General features: G+C 36.6%; 1 protein-coding gene across 4 annotated transcripts in view; it reads left to right on the forward strand.

The window, feature by feature from the left end:
- The window catches only part of LOC134539323 (talin-1), a 202,146-nt gene that overhangs the window by 116,472 nt on the left and 65,482 nt on the right, over window positions 1–20,192 (forward strand). For all 4 annotated transcript variants that reach the window (XM_063381246.1, XM_063381247.1, XM_063381244.1 and 1 more), the window contains 10 exons: window positions 1,124–1,317; window positions 2,666–2,831; window positions 6,248–6,478; window positions 7,508–7,735; window positions 10,833–11,096; window positions 14,674–14,873; window positions 16,622–16,754; window positions 17,235–17,359; window positions 17,674–17,842; window positions 18,443–18,582. In XM_063381246.1, the coding sequence (XP_063237316.1) occupies window positions 1,124–1,317; window positions 2,666–2,831; window positions 6,248–6,478; window positions 7,508–7,735; window positions 10,833–11,096; window positions 14,674–14,873; window positions 16,622–16,754; window positions 17,235–17,359; window positions 17,674–17,842; window positions 18,443–18,582 (1,850 nt within the window). The remainder of the gene's footprint in view (window positions 1–1,123; window positions 1,318–2,665; window positions 2,832–6,247; window positions 6,479–7,507; window positions 7,736–10,832; window positions 11,097–14,673; window positions 14,874–16,621; window positions 16,755–17,234; window positions 17,360–17,673; window positions 17,843–18,442; window positions 18,583–20,192) is intronic.

The following is a 20,192-nucleotide window of genomic DNA, read 5'->3' on the forward strand; positions in this document are numbered from 1 at the left end:
CAACAGTTGTTGGCATTTTTGATGTGACAAAAATCTGTACTTGTGTAAAACTGGTCAAAGAATCCAACAATGCGTGTTGCTCCAAATAACAAGACAATCTTAACACAAAATATTCATAAAGTTTTGAAAATAACGTAGCCAGTTATTTTTAAATTTTCAAAAATGATAATTTAATTTTATGAGACAAACAGAAGGTTATATAAATCCAAAACTGCTTAATTCCATTTGAATATCCTGTGAACACTGTAACTTATATAATAGGTGTTGAGTTGTTCTGGTGGTGTGAAAAAGTAACTGTATTTGGATTTTTAATTTTTAAAGGTAAGCATTAAAAGTTTAAATTTAAAAAGCAAGAGAAACCATGGGGATAATGCTTTTGTTCAGAATGCGAGTAATGTTATATAAGTTTTGAAAAGTATGGCTAGGGGTTAGTAAGTAAGAGCTTCAGCATGTAACCATAGGATGTCTGCGAATATTCAGAAATGTTGTATTTAAATTTAATAATATATTTAATTCAACATTTCAAATTGAATAATTTTTTAGAATTATTCATTGCTGATTGGTACAGTAAGGGGAACTCGATTTACAAAAAATATAACTGTATTAAGCCAAGAATATTTATTAAATTTTTTTTGCATCATAGTACATTATACATCATGGGTATGGTACACTGCACTGATTGAGGTACTGACTTAGGCTTTTTTTTTTTTTAGTTACACTTTTGCCCTTTATTGGGCTTGCTCACTTTTAGTAGTATACCCGCAAAATAATCTGTGATTCAAACAATTTACGTATTGCTTTTATTTTTGTTTTAGTGTAGTATTTTCGTATCAATTTTTCTTGATCTACTGTGAAGTGTGGAAAAGCGTAGTTTCTCTGCACATTTAAATTTGATTAGATAACTTGATATTCAATTTTGTTTTTATATATATATATATATATATATCTACACACACCCAAAAACCTTAAAGAGTTGCGAAGCATTCTGGGAATGTTCAATTATGTTCGACTCTTCATAAAGGACATGTCCAAACTTGAACAACCGCTGCAAACCCCGGAAGCCTGCCGGATCGCTGGCGAGAGAGAGGTGGCGACCAGAGAGAGAGGCGGGCCGTGTCCGCAGGTGGTGGCTCCCACGCTGCACAGCCCGGCGTGCCAGCAGCAGCTCATGGCGGCCGTGCGCGAGGTGGCCCGCGCCGTCGAGGCCCTGGTGTCCGTCTGCAACGAGAGCTGCTCCGACGACGTCCTCCTGCGGGAGCTCGGCCAGGCGGCGTCCGAGGTCACCCGGACCCTCAATGACCTGCTCAACCACATCAAGTAGGTTCCCATCATTCCCTCGCTGCCCCCCCCCCCCTCCCCGCTCTGACGCTTGTCCCGGTTCCACGTCGAGCAAACTGGGGGAAGGTTCTTAAGGGGCTCCGCCTACCCGGACACACATTCGGTGCGCAGAGCTTCAGGAAAAACAACGCGATTTCAAAACTACTAAAGATATCCCAGTGGGGTATGTTTACGAAAACCATTTTAGAGTTCCCCGAGGGCCGAAAAGTACTTTTGATTTCGGATCATTTTTTTAAACTGTAGTTTTAAAAGAGTTGAAATGGCTAAAACGCGTGTTTTCAGAGTGATTTTTAGGCGTAAAACAACCGGTACGGATTCTTGAAAGCACTTAAGGGACTTGCATTACGCCTTTTATCATCATTTCTCAGCCTTATAATGTTGCGGTCACCGCTCAAATTCCACAGTTATCCTGTGCACGACGTGAAGACTGCGCGCCAGTTCAGAGACTTGCGCTTAGAGGCGACACCGCGCTAGAAGCACCATCGAGCGTCGCGCTTATCATCCCGCCTCGCTAACACACATACACCTCTGACGAGGCGGGCCCCTTAACCCTTTGTTTTGTAGTGGGGTATTTCTATGATACCACTTTGAAAAAAATTGTTACCAATCGCAGTGTTTCAGTGGTATTGCCGAAATACCTCGCGTGAATAAGCCTTGTGCTGCTGTCTGGTGATCCCAACAAAAAGAACAAGCAACGTTGGCCTGCTTTAATTTTTTCCTTCCGCCACGTCTGCTAAAAGTCACACAATAGATTCTAATTTTATTTTTAATATATTTCTGTGTGCCTCAAAGGGTTTTAAGGGATATCATCGTAAATAATTTTGCATCCATAATTTTTATTGTTTTTTTTGCTACTTTCATAAAATGTTTATTTAATGCATTTTAGAAACTTAAAAGGCCAGTTTTCACGTCAATCCTAGCATTAACTGACATGACGTAATCATGTTGTATACAGTTTAAAATTAATTGTTTGTGTGTCGCCTTTGTCATGTAATTACTTAATTTTTTGTGTATAATTCTTAAAGTGTGTATAAGAGTTATTTGTAATGTAATACGACCAATAACATATTTATAAGCACAAGATCACTACGTATGTTGATGATTGGGTCGACACATCAAAAAATTTTTTTTCAAATATAAAATAAAAAAAAAATATTATTATGTTTTACCCAAAATTCGTTTGGGTTAGAGGGAGTTTCGGATTAGCAGAACTCCGCCGTAACAGATATAAAAAGAGAGTGAAATAACGAACACGGCATGTGAGACGGATCCTTTTAGTCGAGTGACGGAACACGGCGGATGTGAGACGAGCACTGAACTCCCGCAGGCAAGGCACCAGGGAGAGGGCCCGGGAGAGCATCCAGGAGGGGGCGGTGGAGACGATCCTGGTGGCGACGGACCGCCTGTTTGCGTCCACCGGCGACGCGGGGGAGATGGTGCGCCAGGCCAGGGTGCTGGGCCAGGCCACCGCACAACTCATACAGGCCATCAAGGTGACTTCACCGTGAATACACCGTGCTATTTTTGACGTGACAACGTATAATAAATCGATGAACGCCGGCTGCACGCACGAAAAAGTGTCCCGTTACGCCGTGTTCCGTTACGCTCATTGTACCACTATGCTGTGTCCCGTTACGCTCTTTGTAAGCTTGCGCCGCACCGACGGAAGTGAAAACTTAAAACTTTGTTTATAAATGTGTAATATGAAATAATATCTACGTCAAATGTACTTAAGAAAATGAATCTGATTACTAGTATAAATTCAAGTATTTGTTCTTTTATTATTAAAATAAAAATGATTCAATTTTATTCATAAATGTATGCAGTCATTTCATCAATGTTTTGTTATGACGTTGTCACGTTTAACTATCGTCCGTAAACCGACTTTACAGACAACCAATTTTTTTTATCTATCTAAATAAAAAATGTAAATGTGTTCACGATCTTCGTTAAAAGATTGCTTGTTCAAAATCTGAAATCCCCTAAAGTTCTTCACGACTTGCTTTGAAATTTTGACACAACGCTGCATTCAAATATGCACATGCTTTTATATATCTATGTCACACCTGTGACAGGTGAAAAGGTAGGTAAAAATATGTATATAAATAAGTGTTCATCTTCTGTTTTGTAAAGATAAAGATACAGATAGGAAGATATAGATATATAAATAGGGATAAATTTTGAAATATATAGTGTTTTCTCACATAATTGTCGCACATTTTATTCTAAAATCAAGTTTGAAAAGTAGGGGTACGACGATTATGCGAAAAAAAATTTTTTTGTTAGAAAAAGTATTCATAAAAACAAAACCCATTCATGGAAAGTACGTTTATTTACAAAATGAAGTATAAAAGAGCACGCCAAACAATTTAATTTAATAAGTCGTGCAACAAAAACCTTTGTTCAACTTTAAATAGAAAAACAAAATCTGTTATTCAAATGCAAGCCAAATGAACACGTAACTACCGTAGTAAACACCATGAGTGTGCGGGATATCAAATGTAGTTAACTCGGTACCGGCTAGAGAGCGTGCGGTGCATGCAATTGGCGAGATATTGATATTCGACTACATGTGCGCGCTCTATACGGGAAGCAACATAACCAAACAGTAATGTTTGCAACGAGCGCTGGCTACATTTTTGTAAGCGGTACGCTGCGGCGACGCAGACGAACAATGAAGGTTACAACGTTTAAAAAGTCTTTAAAATAAAATTTACACATCAGACAGCTTCGTATTTCAGTTATTTAAATAAGTACGTCGTAATTTCTGAATAATCATTATATTTATACTTTAAAATACATCGTTTTATACGGAAAAGATACCTACACAAAGCACTCGGCATCTAATAGCGGGATTAAAGACATCATGCAACATTTATAAGAGAAGTTTTTTTTTAAATCCAAATTTTGACGCCCTAAAATATGGGTGTGACGATTACGCAGGTGCGACGATTATGCGATAAAAGAGGGTAGATAGAAACAGAGCTAGAGTGATACAGATATAAATATTTAGAGAGATTTATAGAGGGACACACATAGAGAGATAAAGATTCTTTGTATGTGTGTACCTACTTCAAACAAATTACAAAAAAATTAGCTAGTAATTTAATCATTTGTAATGTGAATGTGAAGGACAGAATTACTGGGACTATCAAAATAATCTTGCAAGCATTTACATGTCTGAAAAATGTACCAGTATCAAAAATGTAAAAAGGAGTTTATAGGAAATGGTGGACATAAAAGAGTAAAAATTAATATTTTACTTTCTATTTGGTCCATAATTTTTGGTTCAAAGGTAATGATAAAAAAATTTAATTTATTCAATTTCTTGTATTAAAAAGAAACTATGTGAATCACAATTCACTATAAAATCTTGTCTGTAGTCATTTCCTTGCAAGAAGTGTTTATGCTGTTTTTTCAGTTAGTCAAACAATGTTTAGGCATTTGTAGTGGTGGGTCAGATCTTTATGTTCTCGGATCCTAATTTTGAATTTGAATCACAAAGAGTACCCCTATCTACCCCTATAAACTGAATTTAGGTCTCAAAAGGTCAAAAACTAATTAATGTACAAGAAATAAAATTATATCAACTTTGGTGAATTGAAACCTTTCAATGTTTGTTTTACGAATTAAGTTAACCTCATCAGTCCATATTGTAATTGTACATAATCATTAAATACTGTGTTTTATTGCATAAAAATTGCACATTTAATGCTAAAATCAAGTTTGTATATTAGGGGTGTGATTTTTATGTAAGAAAAGTATTTTTGTTGAGTTCGTTTTTCATTAAACTAAAAATGTTCCATTGAAAGTATGTTTTACTAAAAAGCGGAATATACAAAAGCACACCAAACAATTTAATAAATTAATTAGTCATGCAACAAAAACAATTATTGTTAAACCTAAAATAGAAAAACAAAAAATGTGAGCCGGAACTAACAAAGTGTTCCCATAAGTATTGTCGTAGTACACATGAACCACAGAAGAGTGCAGGCTATCAAGTGTAGATTACTCGGTACGAGACAGAGCATGCGCATTGCTTGCAATTGGCGAGCTATCAATATTGATATTAGACTACAAACTCACTATACGGACATCAATGTAACCAAAAACCAAACCAGATGATGCCATCTAGCTCTTGCTACATTTTTATATCCGCTACACAGTGGGAACGAAAAATTAAAGGTTGAAACGTCTTTAAAAGAAAATTTACACAACAGACAACTTAATATTTCTCTTAAATAAAATAAATGAGTAGTAATAGTCTAACAAATAATTTATTTCAATTTTAAATGTTATTTGCGGGAAGGGGGGGGGGGGGGGATACATCTTATGGAGAAAATTTTTTTTGGCTATTGGAGGGGAAATTGTTTTTTGTGGGTATATCTTAAATGAGTTCTACTTCAATTGTAATTATGTATTTTCTCATCTATTATAACTACCAAACTGCCTAAGAGAACTTGAAATAGATTGCTGTAGCACACTTCATTGTCCTGTGATCTTTGGCAAGGTCATATGTACTACCTACACAAAGCACTCGGAATCTAACAACGGGGACCAAAAGCATCATGTGGTTTTTATGCTAGAATTATTTTGCTTCCAAATAACAGTGCGACGATTATGTGAGTGCTACGATTACGCAGGATAACACGTTATTAAAATAACATCTTGAGAATCAGGAGTAGATTAGGCACAAAGAAAAAACGCAAATGGACCTATTTAAACTTTAGAGTTGCTGGTTGACGTGTTAACTACATTCGCACTGAGATTTTCCCCCTGGAATCTTGCAAATACCGGGACGTCCGACGGTATCCGAGGGCTCTGCAGCCCCTCCCTAGGGAAGGGCAGGAGGTGGTCTACTCGACGGAGAGTTGACGTTTCCCGGGGGGGGGGGCCGTGCGCCCGGCAGGGGGAGGCGGAGAAGCAGCCCGACTCGGAGCTGCAGCGTCGGCTGCTCGCGGCAGCCAAGACGCTGGCAGACGCCACGGCGCGCATGGTGGAGGCTGCGCGGCTCTGCGCCTCCAGCCCCCACGACGCCCAGAGGCAGAACCAGCTGCGGCAGGCGGTGGAGGAGCTCAGGGCCGCCACCGCGGCGGCTGCCACCCCGGCCCTGCGGGGGAAGCTCATCTCCCGCCTGGAGGTGAGCCCTGGTCTTCCTTTGAAGTGTGACAGATAATCCGTCAATGATAAAACAAAGATAAACCAATCTGTCATTGCCTTACAATGAGAGAAGATGCCAGTTCCCGAAAATTGTTGCATCTGTTTTGTTGTAGAAAGCCTACTGTGTTCGTCAGTCGTGTCGTAATTATTATGCTTTTAAGGTTTTTCAGTTTATTTTCACTTCCGATAAGGGTAAGTCGAGGCAGTGGGTCATCAGAGTTTAGCGATAAGTACAACCCTCGGGAGTGGGGCACTTGATTTTGAAAAGGGCAAGGAGGAGCAGTAATCTTCTGTAAAGTAAAACTCTGTTAAAAAAAATTTCCTGGGTACTTAGAACTATAGAATTATATTTGCAGGAAATTTCTTAAATGGGAGTTGTCTTACAAGGGTTTTACTGTATACTGAGTGTCCCATAACTCAGTGTCAAGGTGACAACAGTTGAAAGACCAATTATTATTGGTTCTGAATCAAAAACCCAAAATTCAAGAAGTGTCGTTGTTTTCGAGTTCTAGATATTTTTTATAAAGTTTTTAAATCTCCAACCATCAACATGTTATTAGATACTGTAACTAAAACTTTTTGCTATGCATTCATTAATTCATAAATAACTCAACTATTAATAACAATTCATAATAAAATCAAACGTGCTATACTTTTGGGGGAAAAAATTATTTGAAAGGCTTATGCTGCAGCAGCTTTTAATTGGGTAACTTTGATTATTCACACTGTAAATTTGCTTGAATCAGCCATCTTTTCAAATAACTTACTAAGTAAGCAAAGTAATGACTGGTCAGACTTACCTGATAAAAAATTTTTGCTGCATAATTTTTCTCCTTAAAAGTATAGCAAATTTTGGTTTATTTAGAATTTTAATAAATAGCGGCATACTTCTTAACACCCCCCATACACAAATCCTGGCTACGCCACTGCTCTTATGTAATGTTCACGTGACTTCAGTAATTGGTTCAGTGGCACTGACGCACTGCGCTGTGGTTCTCCCCACACACAGAGCGCGGCGAAGCACGCCGCCAGCACGGCCACGCAGTGCATCGCGGCTGCGCACGGCGCAGCACACCACAACACCAACGCGGCGTCCCAGGAGGAGCTGATGTCGGACTGCAAGGCGATGGCGGACCGCGTCCCGGCCCTGGTGGAGGGCGTGAAGGGGACCCTGTCGAGCCCGGAGAGCTCCGGCGCCCAGCTCAACCTCATCAGCTCCTCCGAGCAGTTCCTGCAGGTACTCCGAGCCGTCAGATTGCTCGCCCTCCCACCCACAGGGTTCCACCTTTGAACAAAACTGTAGGGATGAGAGGTGGGAGTAGAGGGTGGGTGGAGGACAACGCGTGTTTGAGGGAAGGGTGGGGGAAGGGGTGTTTGAAGAGTTCGACACTCGTCCCGCTAGGGACCACCACAAGTCGATGCCCTGGAGACGGTGGCGGATTGCGGCGGTGAATTAACCAACTACCTCAAAACCGTATTAGAAATTTTAACCTGGGCTGGCGACTTCTATACAGTATATATATTCAAAGGTACCACCCAGGTTGTAAACGGAGCACACATATGGTGATGTTTACTACAGAATACCATTTTTATTTTTGTTTTAACTTTCTATATGTCGACTAAAACTATCGTTAAATTAAATTTTTCACCTAACCATTCAATACTGCAAGGGATAGAGATAACAAGGTTTGAAAGTAAAAAAAAAAATTATTGTTACTTTCTAAAAGACTTACTATCAAATCCATTATAATTATTGTATTAATCCTAACTTCATTTAATTTAACATCTTGGCTGAAACAATTTTTTGATGAAACAAATTATTACCATAAAAACAGGTGTTAAAATTTTAAAAAAATTCAAAATTTCTTAGTATCAAATTTATTTTAAACCGTGTTAATATTATCTTCAACCTTGGTGCAAAGGCAATTTTTATACGACCTGTTTACTTGTACTGTAATAAGAATGTCAACATAAAGTTTTACAAGTGGTAAGTGGTATAGTAATATAGGATAAATTCTAAACACTTTACATGTACAGACTACAACATAGAAAGTTTGTACTATTACAGGATGACCACATTCTGGAAGGTCAGTGAAAATCAGGGAAAATCAGGCAAAAGTCAGGGAAGTTTAAATTGGTCAGGGAAAGTCAGAGAATTTACTGGAAATCCTGGAAACATTGTGGAAATTCCGCAGGGATAGTAATTTCAGAGGAAAAATGTCATGTTTGGTCTGCCATAGACACAAAGCATTTTATATTTCAGACTAGCTAATGCCCGGCATGCTTTGCAATGCCTCCTTTGTAATTTTTTTTATTTTTTTATTTTTTAGTTTGTACACACATGCAAAGCATCTCTATCTATCTCTTTATCCCTCTGTAACTATATATCTCTTAACATCTCTATCTCTTTATATCACCTCTCCATATCACTCAATCTCCCTATGTCTATCTATTTATCTCTATATCTCACTATATATGCATATCTGTCTATATCTTTATATGTATCTTCATATTTATAAATAGCTGTCTATATAAATATAGCTGTATAATTCTCTATACAGTAAAGCCCCCATTTAACGAAGTGCTATGGTTACCGAAAATGTTTACTCTAAATCGATGTTTCGTTAAATCCAATTTACCGATTTTCAACGACCCCCCCCCCCCTCCACCCAATTATTGGAAAACCATGTTTTTTGTGAGTTTCTTTGTCTGTGTTAAAAAAAAACGCTTTTATTTCAATTAGTTAACTCCCGATTATCCGCGCTAATGGACAGGAATCATACCTCGGATAATCCAAAATCACGGATAATCCGCTTAACTTATTTAATTACGAAAATAAAGTAGATAAAATTTCATATGACCCTGTACTACCTTCTGCCATCTACTTACATGGTTGTGATACCATATGATCTCGCTTTCATTCGCGGTGCTTATTGTGATTAATTTATAAACTGTAAATTCTTTTTCAATAAATTGCAATATTTTAAACAAAAAAAAAGAGGATTTTTAGCCAGCCGACAGTCGTTATTTTAAGGAAAGGCCACTGGTGCAGGATATTTGAAGTATTAGTGTATCAGTCTATTTCAAATTTTATAAATTTACTAGCTGTACCCTGCCACGCTTCGCTGTGGCACATTGTGATTGAATAGTTGAGAAATGAGAAACAAAACAAAGAATACATTTCATATAAGTTTAATTTTGCAATACTTGTGGATATACAATATTTTTTTGTTTTTCCACTGTATGCGTAGATATAAAGACTATCTGGTTTTCCGACTCGGGAACACGCAACATACAGTTGTCCATGTGAAAAGCAATCCGCATCTAAATCTAAACCACACGATTCTAAAGATTGACCTTGAGCTTTATTGATTTTGATTGCAAATGCCAATCGAATTGAGAATTGTAATCTTTTAAATTGAAATTGTGTATCGGTCGGGATCATAGGTATTCGAGGAATGAGGACATCTTCACCTTTGAAAGGCCCCGTTAAAATCGTTGCTTCCACTATGTTATTCGTTAATTTCTTAACCGAAAGTCGCGTGCCGTTGCAGAGTTTTGGCTGATTAATGTTCCGCAAGAGGATAATTGGCACACCAATTTTCAATTTAAGTATGTGTGGTGGTATCCCTGGCAGATAAAGAGAGTTTAAAAATTCCGTAGAACATATTAATTAAATTAAAAATTAAAAAAAAGTATAGGGTCTAAGGAGTTCAAAAAGTGAATAGCCTAGAACCATCTACATGCAATCCCACATCAAGTGGTGATAGACCCATACAAAACATAACCTCTACTTACGATTTGGATAACGGCGCAGCACAATCGTGACACGATCACACTAAAGTACCTCATTCATATTGTATAATCAGTCCCAAACCGGTACGCTTAATCATTTTTTTAATTATTGCACCTCACAATAAAATCATTCTCATTGTATATAGCCATTTCCCGCTTGCTTTACTTGACGTAGTTTTTTCCATTGCTAAAAGAAATCCTTTGGCATGGAGAAACGTTTCCATAACAGAAAATGCGTGTTTTTTGTTTTTATTGGTGAGAAAACACATTAATAAAATGGCGCAGTTACTTTTTCGCGGTCGCAGGTATGTTGCTGACGTGAAAAGTAGATAAAAACAATCCTTGATGCGGGTTGTATATAATGGTAAAATTTCAGCTCGATCGGTGTAGAACTTTTTGAGTTTTTGAAGCGTACACAAACCAACATAACATTTTTATATATATATAGATGTTGGTGTTGGTAAGTATTTTCCGAACTGATGATTTTTCCTTTGAATATTTTCTATCCGTACATGGTGCGTGTTGCGGTGTTTCGGCAGCCCGGGCTGAGGGTGGTGCAGTCGTCGCGCGCCGTGCTGCCCACGGTGTCGGACCAGTCCTCGGCCGTGCTGCTCAGCAGCAGCTCGCAGCAGCTGAACGCGGCGCTCGGCGACCTGCGCTCGGCGGTGGGCCGGGCGCGGGAGTCGTGCGGGGGGCTGGAGCTCGACTCGGCCGCCGACCTCATCCACAGCCTCAAAGGGGAGCTTGACGCCTTCTACCGGGCCGCGGAGAGGAGCGAGCTCCGCCCGCTGCCCGGCGAGACCGTGAGTATAGTACCCCACCCTGGCGTTCCACGTCCCGGTCCGGCCCTCTTCCAGGTTCCACACTGCGAGCCGCCGAGTTCACACCGGTTCATTCATTCATTTATTTATCGTCTTTATTGGCGGCGAAGTTAAGAAAGAAAGGAGGGGATTCTATTTTTAAAGCCACGCACTTAGGTGGCGAGTGCAAGGCTGAAGAATGTGACAGCTGTCAACGGCAAGATGTCTAGTGGCGAACGAGAGGGGTGGAGATAAAGCAGACAAATAACCAAAGCGCGCTTCACGCGATCATGCCGTAAGTTCCTTAAAAAGACCTCGTTATAGCAGTGTTCTCGCTATTACAGTGCTCGCTATAACGGGATTCTCCTGTACTTACATGGTTGTGATACCATATGATCTCGCTTTCTTTCGCGGTGCTTATTGTGAATAATTTATAAACTGTAAATTCTTTTTAAAAAACGCAATATTTTAAACAAAAAAAAGAGAGGATATTTTAGCCAGCCGACAGTTATTATTTTAAGGAATGGCCGCTGGCACAGAATACAGCCTGCACGCTCTAGCAAATAGTAGATGGTGAGGAATAAAGTGCAGGATATTTGAAGTATTAGTGTATCAGTCTATCTCAAATTTTATAAATTTATGTTGGTATTGGTTAATATTTTCCGAACTGATGATTTTCCTTTGAATACCTATGCCTTTTCTCACACTTAACCACTTTTCTGCGATTACATCAAAAAGAGTTGAATATTAAAAACTAAGCATGATATATAAGCAGATGTTGACTAAATATCAAAAGAACAAATATTAAAATTTTTAGCCTAATGTTCGAATATTAACTATTACAAAAGATTTAACCGTAACTAATTTTAAATTAATTAAAAACTGAGCACAGACATACGTGAAAAGGAAAGTAATTAAACATACGGCAAATAGTATCGAAACCGGAAAGAAAAAGAAAAAAAAAAAGGTGCTACTACATTAAAATCAGTCACTCGCGCATTCACACACAGAATCAAGCAGCGGCGAAGTGGTCATGGTAAGCAGTTGTTACAAAGATGTTTTTTTCAGCCTGTACTTAAAGGAAGCTAGATTTTTTTGTTTGCCTTGTCGCTTGGTCTAATTTATTTCAGAGCCTGCTACTCACGGTTGCAAAAGATCCCAACAGACATTTGGATGGACATTTATAACATTTATAAAATCAGCCTCGGAAAAATTTCACAACCTTCAGCTCCATGTGATTCAAGCCAATCATAGCTGAATGGGCAGTAAATCATGAAAAGTAAATCCCTGGCGATACGAATACAGACTGATGCCGATTCATTTTTTTTCGAAACTTTTCTTCAACATATTCGATAACGTGATACCTAACCAGCTCGATACTTTTGAGTAAATATTCCACGCCGCAAGTCTCTAAAAATTTGTGTTGTTTGTAACTATTTACTCAGTTCATTAAATTATATTAGGGTGAAGCCAGTTTAAGACAACACGGCTTAAGACTTTTTCCTGCCTGAAAGTCAGACTAATAGAGCACCAAAATTTTCCCTAATCATTAAACATCTCTCATTTAATATGTTTTGAGGTTATTAGATTTTTCCGTTTAAAAAGCTCTAAATCGAAACAAAAAAAATGTGTTTTTTCTTTTTTGTCATAAATCTGAATCCATTATATGTCTGAATGCATTCTGAGCATTGTGACCACTTGTTTTGCATGCTAAATTTAGGTTTGCAGCACGTCAAGCAGTGCCGTAGTGTCTCACTTGCCCAATATGCATTTACTGTAATTATGGCACCGCATATAAGGTTATTGTACCGCAACATCTAACATGCAAAATATGTATCAGGCCATTTATGATAACTATGGAACTTTGTCCGAGTTTATTCGTCACTTGCTATTCATGTGTTTTCACTTCACACATGAGTCATGCACCATTTTGAGCTAGTTGGATGGTAAATAATAGACGTATATTACGTACATGTTACTTTTTACATGCTTTATATTAGCTTCACCTGTATGTTTGTTTGTCTGTCCGTCTGTAACTCTTTCGACTAAGAGTGAGTGGCTTATCACTGTAAAATGTCCCACCAATTTCATTACGTTCGTTAGCCGAGCGGTCTATGGCGCGCGACTTCTGTGATGTCAGTTTTCGGATTCAGCGATCGTGGGTTCTACTCCCGGCCACGTCGAAAAAAAAAAATGTTTTTTTTTTCCCCGGTAAATTCTAAGATCATATCCATACATTAACTGTAAATGATTCGGAGAGACTTTACCATTTCTTTGTGACGTTGCAACTCCAAATAGTTATCTCAGATGGTAATAGGTAGTGTCGGTAACTCATTTCCCTATGATAATTATACATAAATATAGTTTAAAAAACTAAAAAAACATGCTATTAAAGAATATCAAACTAAAAAGTTAAAAATAAATATAGTTTAAAAAACTAAAGAAACATGCTTTTAAAGATTATCAAACTAAAAAGTTAAAAATAATTTTAAAATTTAATTTATGACAATAGTATATAAGCAATACTAGTATAAATGAGAAAAAAGCATGGGGCGCTTAATATACAAAAAATATGGCACTAAGCGCCTCAAGCTTTTTTCTCATTTATACTAGTATTGCTTATATACTATTGTCATAAATTAAATTTTAAAATTATTTTTAACTTTTTAGTTTGATAATCTTTAAAAGCATGTTTCTTTAGTTTTTTAAACTATATTTTTGATAATGCTTGGTACAAATTAATCATGTTCATGAGGATAAGAATATTTTTACCCCATTTTGAGAAACAGTGTTGTGAGTACACTCAAATCCTTATTATTTTATTTATTTATTTATTTATTTATTTATTTATTTAATATTTGTTGCATGCCTACCTACAGCTTATGACCTTGGGTGGTAGGCACGATACAAACAACACAGATACATACAGACAGAACAAAACAATACAAAATACAAGACAACAAAACAAAATGATACACACAGCATGCAACATTTAACAATTAGGTAGTAAATTATTTCTTTGCATATTTTATAATTTAAGAAATAAGAATAACACACACAAAAAAAAAACTTGAAACAATATGATTATTAACCACAAGAAAGAAAAAAAAATTAAGTTAGGAATAGTTGTATTATTTTTAAATTTCATTTCGCTATCTAATTCAGGAAATAACCTTGCATATTTATTGCAATTTTTATCCTATAATATTTCTTTATTTCTTTATTTATAAATTGTGACATGCACACAACACTCTGAGAAGAGATCACAGGGGTGTGCACGGTACAAAAAAAAAAAAAAAAACAAACACGATACACAAGAGACACCACAGACAAAAGGACACAAAACAAAACAAAAAAAATTAAATAAACAAAAAAAAATTAATAAATTCAAAAAATACAGAAAAAATTAGTGAAATTTAGAATATGCGGTTAATTGAATCGGCTGCAAGTGCTGCTAAAATTTAATTTACTAATTGGTTAAGCTTGTTACGATCGGGTACTAAACTATCGTAAAAAAAAAAAAAAAGATATAGATGGAATCTGTGTAAGCAGTTTGGGGAGCTGAAGCGTGCGTCTGCAGGCGGAATCCACATCGCTGCTGCTCGGGAGCACCTCGAAGAACGTCGGCTCGGCCATGGCCCAGCTGCTGAGCGCCGCCGCCCAGGGCAACGAGAACTACACCGGCAGCGCGGCTCGCAACACCGCGGCGTCCCTCAGGGACCTGACCATGGCCGTGAGGGGCGTTGCCGCCACCACCACCAACCGGGAGACCCAGAGCAGGTGCGGCGAGTCCGTGACACAGCAGCTTCTTGTTCTCGTACCAGAATCTCTGAATTTGATTCTTAAAATAATGTATGCTAAAAAAAAATTGGTTGTCTGTAAAGTCGGTTTACGGACGATAGGTTAACGTGACGTCATGACAAAACACTGATGAAATGATTGCATACTTTTATGAATAAAATTGAATCATTTTTTATTGAACTATCACTTTTTTTGTATGGATACAGAGAAGGAGTGAAATGAAATCTGCAATTTAATTGATAAATTTACTTTTATTTGCACTCATTAATTCAAATATGTTTAATGTGCCTCGAAAAAGTCAAATCGATGGTTGTTCCAATCGAGTGGAAGAGAGATAGATGCGGCGCAAGCGTACAATTAGCGTAACGGGACACAGCGCAATGGGACGATGTGCGTTACGGGACACTTTTTCGTGCGTGCAGCCGGCGTTCATCGATTTATTAGACGTCACGTCAAAAAAAAAAAACCAAGATAATTTAGTTTTAATGAAACATCCAACCGACTAAATTTTTATTTTAAATATCTATATAAATTAGGAATGTAAATCTTCATTCTTTGAAAATCTTAAGTCTTCTGAAGATTGCTTTGAAATTTTGACACAACATTGCATTCGAATATGCTTTTTTTTTGTATACCTATGTCAAAGGTTAAAAGATGGATGAAAGTATAGATACATTAAAGTGTATAGATAATTGAATGTTTGTGTGTTCGTCTTCTGTTTTGTAAAGATGAGGATAGGAATATATAGACACAGAGACCTGGAGATATAGAGAGGTAGTGGGAGATGTACAGATATATATACACAACATTGTGTTTCGCACTGTACCCTGAAGGGATGAGGTGAGGTAAAAATGTGCAGGAACAAGATTATATAGTGAATTGCGATACAACTGAAATAATGCCACAAAGCATTTCAAAACACTGCACAACACCAAAATTCAAGTTACATCATGGAATTTGCATTTAATCAAAACTTAATTCTTATAAAAAAGTAATATTTTAATTGTTTAAAATTAAAAGATTGTTATTCACTGACAAAAAAAAATTGTACCAAAGTGCATGGATCAGGAAAAATTAATTTAATTTGTTTTATTGTGCATCTCTTATTGAATCACTTCTAAACCACAGATGCTCGCTAATTAATTTTTATTGTTCTGAATTTACTACAAATTATTTTATAAAATAAATGCAGCATAAAAACTTGACTTATTTTGGTGAATGTATTACTAAACAGCTTTTTTAAAAAAAAAAAAAAATTGTAGCACCGAAATACTCTGTTTTAAGAACAAAATTTGACAAAAAATAAAACCATAAAATCTTGTCTTTGGTCATGTGACGTAAATTTGATGGGAGGATCTTGAGTATGGAAGTAAGAACCGCCTAGGTACCTATTTTTGACAATGCGTACACTCACTCAACACATTCTACTGCCTTATGTGGGGAGTGTGTATGTATTAATCTGAGAGGCATTAATATGTAATTTCCATTTAAATACCATACATTTTATATAATCATTTCCTGCTTTTGGGAAATAATTAAATTTGATAATATTTGAGGACTTCCTTTTACGTAAGGATTATTTTATAGTATTGTAATTTATGCTTTATGCTTTCTGTGATGTAAATATTATTTTTTTTTTATTGCAGCTATCATGTGGTCTATGGAGTGTCCTCTTAATGCAGTAAAGTTAATGGTGTTAAAGCAAAGTTATGTATTTTTTTTTTCAGGATCATAAACAGTGCAGACACTGTAATGGATCGCTCGCTCATCTTGATAGAAGAAGCCAGAGAAGCCTTGCGGCACCCAGAAAGAACTAACAACAGTCAGAACTTGGCTCACGTTGCTAAAGATGTTTCTCAGGTAAATTAAACTAAAGATGGAGTAGCTTGGCTTCTGTCTTGCGAACATTATTAAACTAAAGATGAATACAGTATTAGTTTTTTTTTTTAGAAAGGTGCTTGTATTTTATTGCTCGAAAACCACCAAAATTAAAAATTAATTTTGACAGTTAGTTTGGAAATAATTTTCATTTTAAGTTTTGAAAACTGTCCACTTAAAAAATAATTATTAGATCTTTCTATTGTATTCTTATAAATTATAAGCATCATTATTTCCTTGAGGTTGTTGAAATTTTTGACTACATAATTAAATTATGCAATTTGTATACTTTCAAAAAGTGTTAATTTCGCACATATTAGAAGCATAGTGCTGTACTTGTTCTTAACTTTTGTCCGATACCCCAATAGTACAAACAGAACTTAACAGTATTTTACTACTAGTATCAGTTTTCAGTATGTTTACGAGTCCTAATCACTGTCAGTGTTCTCTATGATATTTCAGGCTCTGAACAAGTGTGTTGGCTGCTTGCCTGGGCAGAAGGATGTCGATGAGGCCATCACTACAATTACAGATGCCTCTCAGATTTTGAATACCGGAGACTTCCCACGCACTGACAAGTCTTACGGGTGAGTCACACACATGGCAGAACTACATTATGTTTACAAATTTTCCCATAGTTAAAAGGGTGTCAAAATCCAATAGTGCTTCGTAGGATGGAGACGAAATTACTAACACACATTTTTATGCACGTTTTTGTTTTTAATTTTATTAGAGAAGGGTTGCTATGAGTATAATTATAATAATAAAAATCCTTGTTTAGACAATATAAGTTTTTTAATCTTTTTTTTTTATTGTGCCTGTTTTGTGTTGTATTTTAGTACTAAAAGAATGTTTTTAAATGCCCAAGGGAGTAACTTTGTTCCCATCGTTTTTAATTCAGCCAGTTACAGCAAGAGTTGAACTCTGCCGCTGCCAACTTGAACGATGCGTCCTCGGAGGTTGTATCGTCAGTTCGCAGTCCAATTCAGTTGGCATCATCGTCGAGGCATTTCAGCTCTGCGTTCGGCGACCTGATGGGAGTGAGCATGGAGATGGCTGGCCAGACGAAGGTAAATAAATAAATAAAACAAATAAATAATATTAATTAATTGATTTTTGCCTTTTTTTTGCTCTGTTTTGTTTTGAATCAAGTATCTGTGTTAGTAGGTATTTTTTTCAAGTCCTCAATATTCAGCTTATGTTTGCAGCCATAGACAATGCTCACATACACGATACTTTTGCCACAAAATATTTATAACTTACAGTGTATTCATATTTAACTCTTGTTGAGATTACGGAATTCTGCTACAGGAACTAACCAACTTACAGAACATTAACTTAAGTTCAGCGACATCCATTGTTATTGAATATTTAGGTTTTTTTTTTTTTTGCCAATTTCAGATATTTATAAATTAAAATTTTTGAATGATACAATAGAAGCTAATTTGAACGTTATCCAGCTGTGAAAACGTGGAAAATGACATTGACGACTTTCGAGCAAAATGTTTGTTTGTCAATGCATGCTATCCTTGAAAAAAATAGCTGTTAATTTGCAACTTAATCCAATTTATTTTGTATTATAGGTAAGTGCATAATTTGAATTAATTGCCCTAAAACAAACATGCGACACGTTCGAGCGCACAGGTCATTGATTCCGACCGCCCTTTCAGGATGTGGAAGTGCAAGGCCAGATGGTCGTGTCTTTGAAGAACGTGTCCATGGTGTCGTCGAATCTCTTGGTGACTGCCAAGTCTGTGGCCGCGGATCCGTCTGCGCCGAATGCCAAGAACCAGCTAGCTGCGGCCGCCAGGTAAAGTTGGCGTCTGTTTTCCTGGGCGCCGCTTTCCACAATGTATTGGACATATGTATTGCAGATATTATTCCCAGAGGCGTAGCCAGAGGGGGGTTTTAGGGGTTAAACCCCCCCCCCCCCCCTTTAGCACCAAATTTTTAATTAATTTCTTATTCATGACTCAAACAAATTTCATATTAAAATTAATAAATTGTTTACCATTACAATATTTAAATTTAAGTACCGAAAACTGCTAAAATAGTACTATTTTACACCTTAAAATCCAAATTTTCCAGGGGGAGGACCCCCCGACCCCAAACTGTAATACGTGGGCGGGGGGGGGGGGGATGCTTCTTAACACCCCCCATACACAAATCCTGGCTACGCCACTGATTATTCCTAAGTGGGATCCATAGTTTTATGGTTCGGTTGAATCTCCTATTCTGTTGTGTTTGAAAGATTTCAGATTTGAGGAAACAAGATTGCAAGGAAAACATTGGGGGTAGTGTAGTAAATTTAAAAAAGTCAACATTGACAACTCTGAAGTTAATTAGGATTGCAGTACAGCATCAAGCATCCGAATACCAATCAACTGAAAGATCAGTTAACCGAAAGCATTCTAGTTAGCAAATTAATATTTCAGTGTCACTTAGTTCCACTAGCTGGTGCTAGTGGGAGATTTAGTGGCAAAAACATAGCCCTAAAGCAAAAGTACATATGCTTTTTTTGATGTTCTATTACTATTATGTAAGACATTTATTTGTAAGACATGTGATGCAAATTCAGTGTTTCTTTGTTTCATATGGATTGTTCCTGTGACATTTGTACAAATTTTTTTCATAAATTGTTTGTTATCCGAAAAATCAGTTATTTGAACACCCACAGTCCAAAATTGTTTAGAATAATCAGTTTGTGTTTTTCTTCAAACCATGTGTATTACCACTCCTAAAGATAGTTACCTTTTAAAATGAAATTATGTAAGTAAAATTATGTAATACTTATAGAACTTTTAATGGTTTGTACATTTCAACACACTATTAATTTTATTTTTTTATTTCTTGAGAGTTATTTTAATTTTTGATCCTTGAGACCTGGGGGTATACAAGTATTAAAATATATTTGATATTCAGGAATAATTTTATATTTGTTTCAACATTTCAAATCTAATAATTTTTTGATTGTTCGTTACCAACAGATATTGCAAATGGGATCCATTTACAAAATAATTAATTAAAAATAGTGTAGCATTCATGAAGCCAATAAGATGTATTGAGAAATTGTGATTTGTTATATGCAAAATAGCACATACATGATTTAGATTTTTATATGCAATATATAATCTGTGATTATTATCAAAAATAATTTTTTTATGTATATAATCAGTTTTATCAACAAACAAACAAAACAAAATTGCAGTGCCTTTATTTCCATTTTACATACTGTATTATGGTTCCATAAAAATTGCCCTTTCATTTTACTGTATTTTGCATACATTTTTCATGGACTCTGAAGTATTGAAATTTTTTTACTGTATTTATAGTTTCAATACGAAAAACATTTCATACTAGTGAATAATTTGATATTCAATTCAATAAAGAAAAACAGGTATCGCAGAAGCCCAGTATAGA

Source organism: Bacillus rossius, chromosome 15, assembly GCF_032445375.1.
Source record: "Bacillus rossius redtenbacheri isolate Brsri chromosome 15, Brsri_v3, whole genome shotgun sequence".
Classification (NCBI taxonomy): domain Eukaryota; kingdom Metazoa; phylum Arthropoda; class Insecta; order Phasmatodea; family Bacillidae; genus Bacillus; species Bacillus rossius.